At 39.5% G+C, this 17435-nt stretch overlaps 1 protein-coding gene across 1 annotated transcript in view; it reads left to right on the forward strand.

The window, feature by feature from the left end:
- The window catches only part of BRMS1L (BRMS1 like transcriptional repressor), a 28252-nt gene extending 23079 nt beyond the window's left edge, over nt 1-5173 (forward strand). Inside the window, exon 10 of the mRNA XM_031593828.2 lies at nt 4894-5173. Coding sequence (XP_031449688.1) covers nt 4894-4936 — 43 coding nt within the window. The 3' untranslated portion in view covers nt 4937-5173. The remainder of the gene's footprint in view (nt 1-4893) is intronic.
- Nucleotides 5174-17435: the final 12262 nt, after the last annotated feature.

The raw sequence follows: 17435 nt of genomic DNA on the forward strand, positions 1-17435 counted from the left end.
CAAAGTTAGGTGTGGGCTGAAGGAAATGTTGAAAGGAAGATGTTCTAACTACAGAATAAAGATTGAAGGGTAAATGGACCAACTGAAGTGTATGTCAAACATCAGCTTTTCAAAAAATGGTGAAATGAGTAACAGCCCTAGTTACTGATGAGTAGAAGCATGCTGGAATAGAGCAATGCAAAGGAAAATAGGCTGCTTGATTTATTTGAACAGAGGACATCAGGCATCACAGAATTGCAGGGATTGGAGGGGACCTTAAGAGATCATTGAATCCAACACCCCTGCTAAAGCAGGTTTCCTAGAGCAGGTTGCACAGGTAGGCATCCTTGGGTCTTGAATATCTCCATAGGAGGAGATTCCACAGGCTTTCTGGGCAACCTGTTCCAGTGTGCTGTCACCCTTTTCACATGTCTGTGTGGAACTTCTGATGTTCAAGTTTCAGGCCATAACTCCTTGACCTATTACTATACACCACCGAGAAGAGCCTGGCCTTATCCATTTGCCTCCCATCTGCCTTTAAATGTTTATAAACATTAATCAGGTCCTGCCTCAGACTTCTTTTCCCCAGGTTGAACAGTCCCAGGTTACTCAGCCTTTCATCATAAGGGAAATGCTCCAGGCTCTTTTTCCTGTGAGCAAAATCAGTCAGAAACAGCTGGCAAACAGGAATTTTGTTGAACCTGCCTATCCTCTGTGACTTGGGATCTTGGGGTGTCCTGCTCCTATGCTGCAGAGAGGTGTTGTGCTGAGTGCCTGCAGGTGGCAGTAGGTTTATGTCCAAATTCCTTACTGGTAGACTACAAATTTTCCGTCAAGATCCAGCTTGGGTTTTTTTTGTTGTTGTTGTTGGGTTGGTTTTTTTTTTTGCTCTGTTTCCTTCAGTTGTAGTGCTCCTGCAATTGGTTTTAATCCTAATGCATACTAATTAAGGGATATTTAGAAAGAGCAGATAGTACACGGAGCTCTAAAGAAGGATTATCTCTAGCTACTGTATCACAGAGAAAATTGGCGTGTAAAGGCTTAGGAAGCAATAGAAACGGATTAGATGCTTTCTAGTTGCTATAGAAACAAAATATGTAATTAAACAAAATGAAATATATTACAACTCTTACACTGATGAAAGTACTTAGGGAAGGTTGGACAATAAATGAGTGTTTTATGCTGCAGTACCAACCCAAGAAATAAACAGAGCTTTGGGATTATTTTTCAGATAAAATGTTCATCTGCTGCCTTTTGATGCTCAGTTAACTCAAGCCAAAAATATTTTGTTTCCTAAACTGAAGCTATAAAAAGTTGTCATAATAATAACCAGTAAGTAATGCAGTGAGGTCTTGCATCGATACTGCTGCAAATTTATACGATTAATGTGAAGGTGAGACAATTTTGAATAGATAACGTGTCAGATCAGAAAGTGAATAGTGCGGATTTTGCACGCGCTGCAGATGAACTAGCAGTTAGTGCCACCTGCCAAAAGAGGGCACTTTGGGGTTTCTTATCAAGTGCCATTTACTTCAAAAGTTTCACCTGAGTTCTCAGAACATTTTTTCTTTTTTATATCTTAAAATTTGATTGTTGACAATTCAGAAAGGTCGCGGTGGTTGCTACTTCTTTGTTAGTTTAATTTTGAAGGTGACCATATCTGCTAATGGTAAATAAAGGAGGCACGTTTGTATAGAAGGAGCTTTTATTTAGCATGTGGCCATGGAAGGAAGATCACAGTTTGTTGGCTTCTGATTTTATGGAAAAGAAAAGAGTTAGAATGCCAGTATATGATTCTTCATCTTTATTTGTCAGAGTGCAGCTCTGCCATTCCCCAGGCTGTGTTTTGAGCCCAGTGTGATGAACAGGTTATTTTACATTTAAGGCTATGAATTGGGCTCCAGTTTTTATTATCCAAGCAATTTTGTTTGGATCAATTATGGATTGAAGTACACAAGTAACTTGAGTGAGATAGTCTGTGCACGGGAGGTAACTAAAAGATGACTGTTCAGTTTCAGTTTTCTATTACACCACATTAGCAGCAGGAGTCAAGTCACAAATCAGTGTAAATGCATCACCATTATTCTACGAATTCACCTGTGCTGAACAGCCCCGAACCCAGCCAGCACTTGTGAAAAAGCTGTGAGATGTTCTGATAAAATGTACTTATTAGCAGTTACTGAATTCACATACTTGCCCAGGTACTTTCATTCTTTTATTGTATTGTCTGTCTTCTTCTGTAACTGGAGTACTCAGTAAATCTCCAAATAGAAAGCAAGAGAAAGCTTTTGGGGGTGAAATGCATGGTTCTTCATTTTGTTTTAAATTCTTTCTTCCAATTTTTCCCTTCTAAATAGTCCAAGATCCATATATAAATACTGCTAATGATGAGGCAGCCGTCAGCCAATTCCAACATGCCTACAAATGAACCATTTCTAATCAGCCTTTCTCTGAATTGGGCTCTGTCATAAAAATTTCACGTGCAACTCACAAAAAGCTGTTTCTTATTTAAGTAATGCTTTTTTTTTTCTTTTTTTGCCTTTGTGGGGTATAAATAGCCAAGTATTTTTTGGAATAGTACAGACTAAAAATGTTTTCCTAGCCCTGGCTCAGGATGTGGGTTGCTTTATTATTGTATTTCATAATGTAATAATTTTTTTTATTGTAGAAGAACTAATCCTGATGGACTTGTATTTGTTTTATGAGGGAGGCCATCACCACAATGGTCACCTCCTGAGACACAATACTATTAAAATCATCATCCCTGGTTTTAACTTTAGAAGCACGCCTGCCAAGACTTGTTGGCACCTGCATTTGGTGGTACCCATTCACCAGTGTGAGGAAATCTGGCATCCCTCCCTTGGCAGGAGCAACAGCACTGTGAGTAGGCAGCTGCAGTCCCACCTCTGCATCCCAGCTGTGTTTGCTGTTACCAGGTGAAGTGGAGCAGCAATTCCACAAGGCTTCATGTGTGGTGTGACTGTGGGCTTTCTCTGAAACCTCTCCCTGCGTCATCAGTGGGATTACAGCTTATGTTCAGCAGTTTTAGCAGGAGGGCCAATAGGAGGACAGATGAACAACTGATAATGTACTGGAATAAATCTCATTTCCTTGGAAAACTGAGCTAGAAAAGTGTATTTAATATCAAAAACTGTGAGCAAGCAAAACACAGCCAAGATGTGTCTGAGATCACAAAACCCAAAGCCCTGAGCATAGCACCAGCTGTGATGACAAGTACTGGACAAGATCTGTAATAATCCTCTTTTCTGTACCTTGAATATTCATACAAAGCCTTGTGATGTTTAATTACAACACAGCTCAGGAACCAGATCTTCAGATGATAAAACTGCAGTATTTTTGAACAGGTAGAACTACATTAAATGTTGGGCTCCTTTGTATGAGATTTCCTGAAAGACCTAAAATGTCATTGTGTAGTGGTTTCTCTGGAACAAGATGTCTTGCTAGAAATCCTGTTGTGGGTTTCTATGTTGTGTAGGATTTGTTCTTAAAAATTTTGAGCTGCTAACAAGGTTAAATAAAATGAAAAACCTGTTATAGATTAAGTCACTTCATAAGATGCACTTGGAGAATGTATTTCTGTGTTTTCAGGGTCATGTCTGCTTCTAGTTTTCTCATTCAATTTCCATAGAAAATGAATATATGCCAATTATGAGTTAACAATTAAATTCAAGGTTTTCTATTACTGTGAAAAGATTCCAGAAGCTGTAAAGAAAAAAGTCACAAATATTGAGCATCCTTATTACTCCATTCTGATTTATGTATACTGTTGTTTATGAATGGCTTCTCTAATTAGGTTTGCCATATAAAACAAGTCCCACTGATATAATAAGGTTTGAAAAGTATGAGCGTAGGCATTAACCATTTAGACTTTAACAAAATCTTCCAGTTTATGTAACTGACTTTATACCACGTAAAAATTTTAAAATATTTTATCTGACTGTTAAATTTGTTTTATGGGAAACTGCCTCAATCACTAAATGAAGGTTCTGGTCCCAAATATTCTTTTCCACTGAAACTGTGGAAAGGTTTTGAGTTTTGTTCCATGCTGGCAAAAGTAAACAAAACACTGCAGTATGGCTTTTTGCAGGACAGAGGGAATGTTTTGTATTCGTCAGGACAGCTGAGCCTTAATGTAGAACATGGAAGATCTGCTATATCCAACTACTACGAAAATAAAAAGACTCAAGTGTTTTTTGTCAAGTAGGCATTTTCTGCTTCAAAATACTACTTAAGCTCAAGTTCCTGTTTCCTATCTGAAGAGTGGCTAAAAATAATGTGATGTCCAAGGCATATTAAGGCAAATGTAAGCATACTGTGCCAGCATAATTTACACTTAAGCTTACAACACACCCCTGTATGTGTATTTGTCAGTGTTTACGTAGATAAATGTGCATGTATGTACAAACATGCACCAGTCTCTCCAAAGCCTGCTGTGAACTGTGTGTTTAAGTAATGCACACTAAATTGATGCTCAGAACTGTGTGTCTTCTCAGACTGATCAAAGATCAGAAAGAGACTTGTTTCAAGAAATGAAGTGCTTTGAAGTGCCCATGCAAGCTCAATGCGTAGCTTATGATATAAACATTCTTTTAAGGGCTATAAGCATATAGGAATGGTGTATAACTATGGAATACTGTTGTTGACTTCATATTTATTACTGTAGTATTGACGTCTCACTCCACAATTACATGACTCAATCTTAATAAGAAATGACCTTGCATTGAAGAAAACCATATTTACAGGAAGTAATAATTTGGTTTCTTCTTTCTATGTCAACAGAACGGAGACTGCAGTAGAGGAGAGAAATTACTTAGGGAAGTAGAAAATTCCTACTAACACAGTATTTGAGATTGACCTGTCCATCTTTTAACAGATCTTATGATCTCTCTTCAGGTATTTTTATTTACTGATCAAAGTTGATGACTCTGAGATTTGAAAGGTGGAGCAACCTATGGGCTCAATGGCACAAGGCTGTGAATTACTGGCTGGAATAACATAAGCTGTGTTTGCTGGAAGATGGACTCCAAAGGTGACATTGGTTGGAAAATCTGCCTCTCTCATGCTACCTGGAATACTACCTGGAATATGGTGAGATTTAAGGAGCACACTTAGGTCATCTAATCCTGGATTTTTAGTGCTGTTTCTCAGAAATATGTCTCATAAAGCTCTGTGTGTGCTCTTATTCTTTGACACGTTCTTGTTCTTTTTATAGCTTTCATGTTCACAACTAGTGCACGAGTCGTTGCTCAGCTACAAAACACTTGAAAGAGTTGTGTTGTGCAGGTATTCTGCTATAAGACTTTTGCCACAATCTGTTTATTTGATGCTGCATCTTCATTTAAATTTCCGTTAGAGCTGTGTATTACAATAGCTACATTTAAACAGTCAAACAGAGAGCAGTTATGAGGGTGAGGAAGATTAAAATGTGCTCTTCCAAATCTTAACGTTGTGAGGTGGATGAGCAAAGCCCATAGTCTTTCTTTTGCCTTGGTCTCTTACTAATTTTCACTCTTATTTGCTGCAGAACAAATGCTTTCCTGCCAGTCCAAGTGCACTGCTTAAAATAATAACAATAATCAATTTTCATGTACAAATGCAATTTCAATAGGCTTAAGAAGAGTAACTACTTTTCAATGTATGCTTCCTTCTCACAAGAATTTTCTTAAGCAGCTGTGTCTGCAGGCCACATCAGAGATAGTGCTGCATCCTGAGGTGTAAATTGGTGTGATTTGTGACTTAGGGACAGACAGGAATTATGCGTGATTTAGAAAACAAAACAAACAAAGGACTGTGAGGCAGCTGGTAAATTGCTGAAGTAGACAGATAGTACTAACATCAGCAAAGATGCACCCTGCTGAGTTTAGGCAATCTCTTGACATCTATTTCAGCCCTTTTATACAGATCTCATGGCCAATGTCTCAGTATTTTGGTTCATGCTCAAGGTCCTGTTCTCCTTCCTTTCCCTGCTCTGTATTCTTGAGTAAGCAGGAGGAAAAAAAAAAAACAACAAAAAAACAGAAGAGAGGTTAGACCCAAGTTCTTTCTCCTAAAAGCACAGGGTACTGCTGCACTCTGTGAGCAGAGAGAAGTGGGAGTGTGTCTGCATTCCTGGCTGCTTTACTGACCTGAGGAAAAGTGGCAGTGCTTGCTTGCTTCCAGCACCAGTGGGAAAGCTGCTGGTCACTCCCAGCACAAGTTATGGAAGGCAGAGTGGATGGAGGTAAACGCTTTCATTGGTGCTGTGTCCCAAAATGCCAACGTTTCTCACTCTAATAAAAAAACCTGTGTGTGAAATAGTTGACCAGTGCAGAATTTCTAAGGCAACAAAACTTTTCAGTACACAGTAATAAATAGCACACTATGGGGAACTAAAGCTGCTACTTTCCGTCAGATATGGAGCTGTTTTTTAAGCCATTTTTAATGTTTAAGATACAGATATTCTTTCTTTCTTATTTAGAATAGAAACAAATCAATGTTTTTGTTTTTTATGCATCAATTCATATTTCAGAAAATCATCCATTATTATATTTGGATCCTTCAATCCACAAGCAACATGAAAATGTGCAAGAATGATTTGTTCTTGCCGAAGTCTGCTTCAGTTAAATGAATTATCCTTCTGAGTGTTAAACAAACAGATACATAGGATCTGTTAATATCATTAAGGCTGGAAAAGACTTCTAAGATCACCTAGCACAACCATCAACCCATCCCTACCCAGTAGCCATGTCCCTCAGTGCCACATCTACACAGTTCTTAAATACCTCCAGGGATGGCAATTCTACCACCTCCCTGGGCAGCCCATTCCTGTGTGTTATAGAAGAATTTTTTCCTAATATCCAACCTAATATTAAGTATGTTTTTAGGCCTGAGGCCTTACGTGGATGAACCTCCAGTCCTCAATTTGTTCTCTGACTAGAAAGCATCTTGAGAGTACCTGGCTGAAACAGGAAGAATAATCACCATTGTAAGTCCCAACATTTGGAAAAGCAAATAAGAGCTATTGGCTCATATTTATAGGAAGATTTAAACAATCATTATTTTTAACACTGAATATGAATATATAAAACACTTTTCTCTGTCCTTCAAGAACAACTGTTGTGCAAAAAGAACTGTTGTGTCAGCTGGGAGCTGCAACCCATGGTTGTTGCCCTGGGAGAGCACCAGGTACCTGAGAGATGCTGCATTAGGACGTGGAGAATTTGAGCTGTGGAAGGAGAGGACTTGCTGCAGAATTGCTGCAGTTTGTGTTTCAGCCCTTCGTTTATGTGCACATTTACAAAGGAAGCAAAGATGAAGTTGTGTAAAGCAGCAGGAGTTTCTTTACCACTTCACAATTTAAAGGTCCACAGGAATCTGCTGAGCCTTCGAGGTCACAGGTGTACAGAATAATGCAAGAGGAAATAATGAAAAGCAGGTGGTTCTCTGCTAACTAATAGTAAATTACCTTGAATTGTTTTTAAGGAGGAATTAATTTACTGGCATTTACAGTGAAAACATGAAAAGTTGTATTGCCTTTTATGAAATAGAAACCTCTGACCAGTTCCAATAATGGATGTTACACACAAAATACAGAATGAAGGTAAATACAGTTCATAGTGCTTCTGAAGTCTGCAGGTTAGCCCTGTAGGACAAAGTATTTGTATGCTTCATATATGTGGAAACCAACAATTAGTAAGTAGCTAGGTACTAGGGAAAGAGGATATTTTATCTGGATATTCTTTTTGGTTTTGTTTTTCAGAAGCTGATGACTCACTATTCCACAAACTGCCATGAAAAGGGTCATGGAAAACTTGATGCAGATGGATAGATGTCTATACAGGGCTCATTTCTGTCTTATGGTCACTTACCTAGGTTTCTGTGGGGTTTATAGGAAAAATCTTTGTTTCCAGTGGGGTATTCTGTTGTTCTTAATGAGCAGTTATATATCCCAGAGTTGGTTGATTTAATGATTATATGGAAATGTTACCACAATTTCATTCATGTTATCCGATTGAATTTGGAGTAGATTATTATGTATGAATTAAGAAGATACCAATAAGTAGTGCAGCTCATATCCTGAGAATTGAGTGAACATCTGAAATCTTCCTTCAGTGTTTGTGTTGACATAATGCATTCTGTAGAGACAATAACAGATTTTAAAGGAGTTAAAGCAAGTAAACCAACTCTTTTTGACGTAAATCTATGCCCAGGTGATGGCAATGAAAACAAAGAACAAAACTCTTTGTTAATTCTATTTATCGTTAAAATGGATATTTTTTGTATTGAAGTGGAGTTAGATGTGTCACTTGTGCGGGCGGTCGCAGCTGGCTCATGCTTCCAGCCCCAATTTTTTCTCCTGTCTGTCTAAGGCAGAAGCTGCCCCCTGCTGGTACACAGGGGATTCAAACAACAGCCGAAGTTGGAATAATTTTTGTCTCCCATTTGTACCGCTAGAAACCACAGGGAAATTTTCTTCTCTGCTTTGTAGCATGGGGCTTAGTTCTCTCCCTAAAGTCATCTCTGAATTGCATTTAACCAATGCTTTGTCATAGAGATCTAGAACATCGACATAGCTCTGTCTGTGTCTTTGCAGTACTGACTCCAGCTGTGTTTTCCAGCTTCAGGTTAGGGGCAGAATTCAAGGAAACTTTCTGACGGGGATCTGTGTGCCCGACCTGGGGCCTCCCCTGAGCACTGCCTGCAGCTGTGGGAACCTCTTCTGCAAGGAATCCTGTCCCAGCCTGCTGGAGTGCTGGGACTTGTCCTGGCAGGGGAATTTCCCTTATGTATACGTATATACATGTTTTTCTTCCTCTTTTGTCTCATATTACTAATGTGAAAACAAATGCAAGTTGTCCAACCCAGCAGGGAAGGCTGTCCACCTTGTTCAGAAGTAACATTTTGTGGAGATGGTTACTTCCCTTCTGCTGAATATCTACCACCGACCACAAGAACAGTAATTGAAATCCATTACAAAAATAGTGATTTGTTAATTAGAACCAGAAACTGCGGCAGCTCTTTGCCTCAAATGCACTTTGCCAATTCACTTTGTACAGATGTTGCATACAGAATTGTTAGCAGTCCCGTTTTCCCCAAGATATCAGGGGTAAACATTGTACTGAAGAGAGAAGAAAAGGCATTCATGTTCATGATCTGAGTTCAACTGTATTTTGATTTAAAATAAAATAATGAGTGTGCTCATTAAAGAATTAATAAAATAGTGTAAGAACATGGTCAGTATTTTGCATACTGGAACAGTTCCCTTTCTTGATTGTGATGCTCTTTCATACAGCTGAGTAAAACTAAATAAAATTATTTCTGTGTATCTTAAAACCAAGTTTTCTGGTTTACACAGAATGAGACTCTAACATTGCCTACAGCCGATGCGAGCAGTAAAAGAAACAGGAAACAAAAAAGTCCTTTGGAGCGCAGTTCAAGGGGGTCTGACATGCTACAAGAGAGCCACATGACATCTGCACATTTTTCTGTACATTCGCACTGGAAAGAGGATAGAATTACCAGGAAATGTTGCCCTGTGATTTCTGCATTGAAGTGGCTGCATCTGTGCCACCTGTTGATGACATGATTGGAGCATTAGTTCTCCCTCTGCCTTTGCACTATTGATAACTCTGCTTAACATCGCCACAGGGGAGGCTTTGTTGGAGGCTGCAGTCACTTCGCCTGAGCAATGGTGTACATTGGCTCCGCCATTCAGCCCTTTTTTCCGACATTAGTGCATTTGAATGGGCCACCAGTGAAGCCATTCAGTGAGAACATGCACCGGGGCTCCTGGGTGGCCCGGGCCGCGCTGAGAACCCTCGTTAATGGACTGCGAGCCGCAGCCTATTGAGCTCCATGAACTCGGTGACCAAAGAAAAGTGAGACAAAGATGTCCCTCGGCGGAACATGTAGGTCAGCGCCGGACAAAGGCGGACATCGACCAGTCAAACCTATTTGATTACTGAGCTGAAAAGGGGACACCTACTGCCATGGGAGCGAGCCTCCCGCCGGCCGCCCTGCCCTCACCTGCGTGCCAGCCCGCCTCTCCGAAGACGATTTGCGCTGCAGTTTGCCCGACTGCAAAACGTTTGTCTCCGTTTGTTTGTTTGTTTGTTTTGTTTTGCTTCTAACTTACACCTACTGGAATGAACGGCTCTTGTTTGTGATCATTAATACTATCCTGTTAAGCCAGACAGCAGGTAGTGAGATCTTCTGCTCTCACAATTAAGGAAGATGGCAGGAGGACGTGGCTCTGTACAGGCTCTTTACTGGGCTGAAGCTAAGATGGTCTCACGTGGGTCAGTAACTTGGAAGCCCTTGATTGGCTTTGAATAGGGATAGTATGCAAGACTATGCCTGCCTGGTATCTCTGTGTGCTCTCCCTGGGGTCCTTTGGGCAAGGGATTATGTTGTTTTTCCATGCAGATTAACAGCAGCACTGTGAGAAGCATTCTGAGCCCCACGTACACGTTATAAACTCAGGTATCAAATTTTCTCATTCAGTTTTCTGATGGGGATATGCCTCTGCTACTTATCTGCGTGGATCTTTGCCTTCAGCCTCGTGAATAAATCAAGTAAAAAGTTGTGTATGTGGTAAATGGTCCCACAGCAAGGGGTAGTAATGTATGCCCTCCTTTAACTATTATTTCCTGCTCCTCGTTCAACCACCTGCTTTGGGGAAATCTGCTGGGCCTGTGCTGTGTATACCCAAAAGATGTATACTTGCTTCATAATCGGTCTCCCACAAATCTAACTGTCTTTTCTAGGTTGCTTCTCATGCCTTCAAAATGCAGAGGACAACGTGGTAAGCTTTCACATTGTTGTAAATAACAAATCTACATTTTGATTGAAGATGAAGGACAGAAGAAAAATGAGTCATTTTCTTTCTCTGTCAAGGACTAATACCATCAGCAAATCCTGTCTACCTGTGCTCTTTATTTTTGTGTTTTATATAAAAATTAAGACATGGTGACTTTGCATCAGAGACCTCTTAGAGAAAACAAAAAATATGTGGATGTAAATAAAAATATTTGTGTGGGGAGGATGCAGAAGCAATAAGAAACAGTTGAATTTGGCTATTAGTTGTTGCCTAAAGTACAGGCAATTCAACTCCACACTTGGATTAATTTTAAAGACAGACTGTGTTTTTAGAAATGTAAAACATGCAGTTAAAGATGACAACACAAGTAGATAATTTTATAAAGAGCACAGAAGAAGCAGAAAGAAATTGTCTGCAAATGCTCAGGTTGATTAAAAAGATGAAGAGGAAAGCTAGCCAAAATAGAGAAAAAGATGCATTCAGTAAAGAGGAGAACTGGAAAGGAGGAGACAACTGAGACCTGTTTTTGATGGCCACTGAGCAGGTCAAATGAAGGAAGATGCAATCATCTCTCCTGTGTTAATTTCTTAAATGCAAACACAAAGAAGCAGTAGGTGGGGATACGTGATTCTATGTGAGCGAATAGTGCGTATCCAAATTAATTCTGGTGACTGTATGCATTTTGGAAACTTCAGAAGCACAGTACCAAAAAACGCAAGGCACCACACCTGTCAATTGCATTTAGAATCAGGCCTCAGCTGCAGCTGTAGGCGAAATTGTTAGTTTCCCTAACGCAGCTGGTGAAGCCTATCATGGCTCAGAACTGACTTGGTGAGAGAAGTTTGGGTGCAGGGCAGAGCACGGGCACAAGATTTTTCTGCCAACGGTGCCAATGAGGCTGTGGCCGCAGGAGCAGTCCGTGCAGTCTCTGGGGGGCAGCACACCACCACCTCCTGGGCCTGAATGCAGCAGACACAGCTTCACGCATCACCTTACAGAAAGAATTGCTTCTTTTTTGAAGTCTTCAGAAAACTTGGTTTTGATTTCAGGAGGCTTCCTGCAATAAATACCTTGCATTGATTTTTTTACAGGGTTACGTTGCTTAACATTTCTGTGACTCTGCAAACATTCCCAGCTTTATGCTTGTTCAGCAGTATTGTTTTATTTCTTCTGTTATGCTTTTCCAATACACTCCTGGTATTAAATTTCATTAAATTGCCTTGATCAAAAATGTTCTGGTCATTTTGCTCTGCTTCTTTCCTCACAGTTTCCATTACTGCATAGGGTCCTGACTTGTGGAAAAGCAGTCCTTCAGAAAGAATGCTCGTTCTTACATTCTTGCCAAGTGGTTTCTGTTCTGGATGCTCTGAGATCTCTTGTTCACCCACAACTGGACACCAAGACAGGCAGCTTATGTGTTCGATGCTTTAGGTAAGTGCCCATAAAGCCAGTCAGAAACAAATGGATCTATGTCGTTCTCCACACATATTTTATTCTGTGGTTGTATCAGTAACTGTGAACTGTGCAAAGAATAAAGGAGATCTGGACTGGATCTGACTGAAGTCAGAATTTTCTTTCATTAATAACTGTCTTCAAACACATGCTATAATGAAGATAAGAACAGGGGGCTAAAGAACAGAAATTCTTTTTATCCCTAAATAGGTTTTAAGGTAAAACATCCTGTTACAAAGTAAGATGAAGCAGTACTCTTTTTGTAACTAGTAGATAATAGTACTTTATTGTGCTTTACTGTGCACGTCCCCATTTTTGATTGGTAATTTTTATACCAGTAGTACAGTTAGTATAGTTTAGTATTGTATTTTTTTTTCCCCCTCAGGGGGAGTTTCAGGAGAATGAAAACACCTTACAAATTCCAATGCAATTTTATGAATTGTGTTTGGCTGAATCTGTTGTAATTTCAAGGTGATAATAGGTAGCATTCACTGAAGCATCAATGAGAAACCCCCTCATCTATTTGCAGTCAGTAACCTGGACTCCCAACAAGAATGTATAAAACTACATTCAGTTCCTCTGTTGTTTGGTTTGTGAAAGAGGTTGTAACCCAGGTCATTCGCGTCCCAGTAGAAGACTTCAACAAGCAGGACAAAAATGTGCTTTTTATAGAGGGAAAGGTGTGTTCTGCCTGAAATTCATTTTTATGCATGTTACAAAGTATTTTATATACCAACTGAATGTAAATGAGAGATCATCAGTTAAATGACAGTTCTGGGAAGCCTGGGTTTCAGTCTCTGTTTTTAGATACTGAACTGTAAGTTTTTACTTGAAGGACGGCGTCTGCGGTTGGAAGGACCAGACCATCTAATGGGCTCTTTGAGGACTCCTCTTCTGGGTCTTGTTTTGTGAGATGAGTTTTCAGGTTGTGCTCTGAATCATATAGAGAGAGGCTGAAATCTGAGTGTGACTGTGCGGGTCAGATTGAAGCAGTGTCAGATCACTATCATTGTCTCCTTTTCAGGCTTCTGGAACATTTTGAAATGTTTTAATTCAGAGCGTGTACAAATTTAAAAGCAGAATAAAGTGGTAGGTAAGCAAATACACACTTAATTTTTCCAACTGATACTGATATGATATATATATATATATGATATATATATATATCCAACTGATACTATATGATTTTCCAACTGATACTATATGAAATATTTGCTTACATCTGTCTGTCTGTCTGTCTATGTCTGCCTGTCTGACTATTTGACTATTGTCTAAAGAAAATACAGAAGAGAAAATGCTGGGTTTGTCACTTTCTAGGTGCAGAAGGCTGCTGTGAATTTCCTTTGAAATTTAGATTAGTTTCGTAAGCTTGTGAAGGGCATGCTGCTGCTCGTTGATCATTGTTAGAAAGTGAGAAAGGAGAGGGAGACACGTGAGGATTATTCTTATATTCTAAACAAGATAATAATGTTTTGTGTAACATTTTATTAAACGTTTGGAAGTCAGAAGAACAGTTTCTAATTAACATAGTGTTACATGGTTGAGGAAGATCATTTAAGTTTTATGCTCGTTTCTACAAGCGTTCAAACAACACTGAAGGAGTTAATTTGCAATTGGTACTCCAGGAAAAGAAACAATGAATCATGTTAATTAACAGTGAAGATAAATGGGAAGACTGTTAGTGCTAGTAGCTAAGATAGCCTCTGTACAATACTCTGCCCTTCTACTAGTTGCTGCCCTTGTGTCAGGAGTGCCCCAAATCCTGATATTATTTCTTCAGAATTTTCAATTCTGCCATTTTCAATGGAGAACTCATCCTCCTTTAAAAAACTCAAAGCCATTTAATACACTGCACTGAACACGGAGTTGCAGAAAAGTCCCTTTTTAGTATATGAAAGCTGCAGTGTTTTTCTTCAAAAACTGTGATGGGCTCAGCTGCCGTTTTCTAAAGAAACCCTGCATTTCAATGCAATAAAATTAATTTGAATATAATTAAAAATTGGGTCGTGCACATGGTTTCCCATCTTTTATTTTGCTCTGAATGGCTACAGGAGTAGACCTCCTGCTGTGAGGGTAAGAAAGCATAAAAAATGAAGTATGGTTTGAACCATACTTTGCCTAGGAGTACAGTCCCAAATTCAAGAGCCCTTAAAACTTTGACAGTTATGGAAATTTTCAGTTTCTTATGGTCTGCTATGACAATCACTATTAGACTTGTAAGAAAAAATACTTGAAATCTATGAAAAAGCTCTAAGCTTCAATATAGTTCCACAGAGCAGCTTCAGGTCTCTGAGCTTGGCTTGATGGTCAAATTTGCCTAATCAGAATCTAATGTCTATGAACTGATGTTATTCCAGGTCAGTGCAAGGCTCTTGAATATGGAAGAAAAATCCCATCCTACAAACAGTATCCTAAGTATCTTCGTGTATTTGAATTTATCTTAAGTGTGACTTACATCCTGATTTTTAAAGGTTTATAAAGTCTAATTTTGTGGATGATTACAATTCAGCCTTGTAATGGTTTTATCACAAGTCATTGCTGCCAGTTGTTAACTCCATTTTCCAGCAGTATTTATCTGAAAATAAACACAGATCTGTGTTGCTGAGTTTCTGAAAGATGTTCACTGCAAATAGTTTCGTTTCAGTTTGAAACATAAAACTCTACATAGCAGCCAACTAGAGATCAACGTGATAGAAATAGAGCCTTTGTAAACCTAACAGTGGCATTTGTTTCTCTGCACTGATGTTGGGTATAAAATTCTTATCCAGAAGACATTTTTACATGTGGCCGTAAACCTCCATCTGTGAGAACATGTTAAGAGTGGGATTTATTCTTGTGAGAGCACACATACAGTAAAGAAAATGCTTGCAGAACACATCAGAAAACAGAGGAATGTACAAGGGATCAGAAGCCAGCCAGCAGTATGAAGGAAGCAGGGAAATAGGACTAGAGAGCTCTGGGGACAAGGGACACACAGCTGAGAACTTGGGAGCGACAGACAGCAATCAGGACTGCAGGTGACTCAGTTGTGGCAGGTGGGTAGCTTTCTTGGGAAGGCATTTGTGATGCCAGGTTCAGTGGAAAACAAAAGTAAATCAGAAGTAGGAATCTCAGTTGAAATAGAATAGCAACAAATAAATTTCTTACTGAATTAACAGCTTTCCAGAGATCAAATATATGACACAAAATATCTTCTGGATGCTAGGTGGCTGTTAAAGACGTCTACTTCATATAGGCAATGCATTTTCGAGCTGAAGTCTCGTTTCATCGGTACCTGCAAGCTTACACTTCATGAACAGCATTAAATTCTGCTGGTGCCAGGTCTATAAAATCATAGAATTATTCAGTCTGGAAAAGACCTCTAAGATCATATAGTCCAACTGCTGATCCATCCCCACCATGCCCAGTAACCATGTTCCTTAGTGCCACATTCATACAGTTCTGGTTGTGACTCCACCACCTCCTTGGGCAGCCCGTTACAGTTCCTACCACTCTTCTGGAGAAGATATTTTTCCTAATATCCCACCTGAATCTCCTCTGGTGCAATTTGAGGCCACTACCTTTAAGCCTAAAGTCTGTCACAAGCTCCCATGGAGCTAACAAGCCCGATGAATAGAGCTTTAAGTGAACACTCCTACTTATTCCTTATAATTATTGTTTCATAGTAAAGAAGTTTTACCCTCAAGAACCCAAAAGTTCCAGGTCAGATGAATATTTCCTCATTCCTTCTGTCGCGCTCTGCTCCTGCCATTGTTTTATCAACTGTTTGTGGGTTTGTAAACCTGGTGAGGTGTGGAAACTAACATAAGGGCTCAGCCTGCTTCTGCATTTGAGTGGCAGAAGCACTGCCTTTGTGAACTGGTCTCGAATTGCTGAGGCAGGACAGGCATGAGGGAGGTGCGGGTTGGGTTGAGCACAAGGTGCAGGGATTGCTCCATGTGGCACGGCTGGCAGAGGTTGAGCAGTGGCCTTTGTGTGCCAGGTTTCTGCAGAAGAGAGGGTGGAATGTGAAATGGAATCATTTCATTGGCACACCTCTTGAGGTTGCTTTGCTTCTGCAGTGAGCACAGCAGGAGAGAGGCTTTCAGTATGCTGAGGGTTGTATTTGTTCTGTCTGGCACTCTGAGGGTAGAAAACTCTGTATTTCCTCTCTGATTCACTCATCTGAAGAAGTGACAGAAGATGCTTTTCCTGTGTTTCACTCTTTGATCTGTTCTGAGTCACTGGGTGCTGCCTGCTGAATCATCAGTATACAATTCCTGTTTTACAACCATAACCCTAATTTTTTCTAACTCTTTATTTGGTTTAACTTGTTGAACCGTTATTGAATTTGTACTTTGTAAACATCTATCTGTGGGACTCAAATCTGACAGAAATCAATTAGGGTAGGAACAAAAACCGTACTTGAGAAGTCTTAAAGGACACTCAACTATATTTAATATCCATTGTGGGCAGGGAAGCTCCTATAAGGTGACTGTTCCCTGACACTGGGCATATATTTGCCATTAAATCATAACTGGAATACGAGATTGCGTTTTATTATCCAGAACAGTTAAAATGTAGAGAGGTTTTATTTCTACAATAGGTCAGAAAGGTGGAAGAGTATGTTGTATATATTTGAACATTTGTATCTTGAGAACAGCAGATAACAGGACTGTATTTTAAATACTTGTCTTCTGAATTATATATTGAAGCCAAACAGCGTTATCCCAGGTTCATCTATATTCACAAAAGGGCTATGTGTTTACTTCAATCTTTGAATTTACATGGCAGATATACTGTGCAGTCCTATAGAAGAAATATTTCCATTTTAGAATTCAACTTTTGTAACCTTTGGCAACACGTAGTATCAATGGCTCTTTGTTGTTTAAAAAAAGTGAAACTATAAGCTATCCACAAGGATATGCAGGGCATTGCTATAGCAACACAGCCTCCCTTGCAGCACCAAGAGAGAGTCATGAATAAAAGATGGGGTTCTAAAGACAACAAAATAGAAAAGGTTGTTTCAACCCTTCTAATACCTGACATTTGCTGTTATTTTGTTAAATGCAAACGAAAAGAAATGTTGGGAAAGGGCATGCCTTGGCTGAAAGTATGCATTCATATATTGGGAAGGTCACCAAGCAGACAGCCACTTCTTGCATTTATCAGCTGAAAAAAAGGATAGAAATCAAAAGTAGAAGCC

Source organism: Phasianus colchicus, chromosome 5 (assembly GCF_987193195.1).
Source record: "Phasianus colchicus chromosome 5, bPhaCol1.hap1.1, whole genome shotgun sequence".
NCBI classification, from domain to species: Eukaryota; Metazoa; Chordata; class Aves; order Galliformes; family Phasianidae; genus Phasianus; species Phasianus colchicus.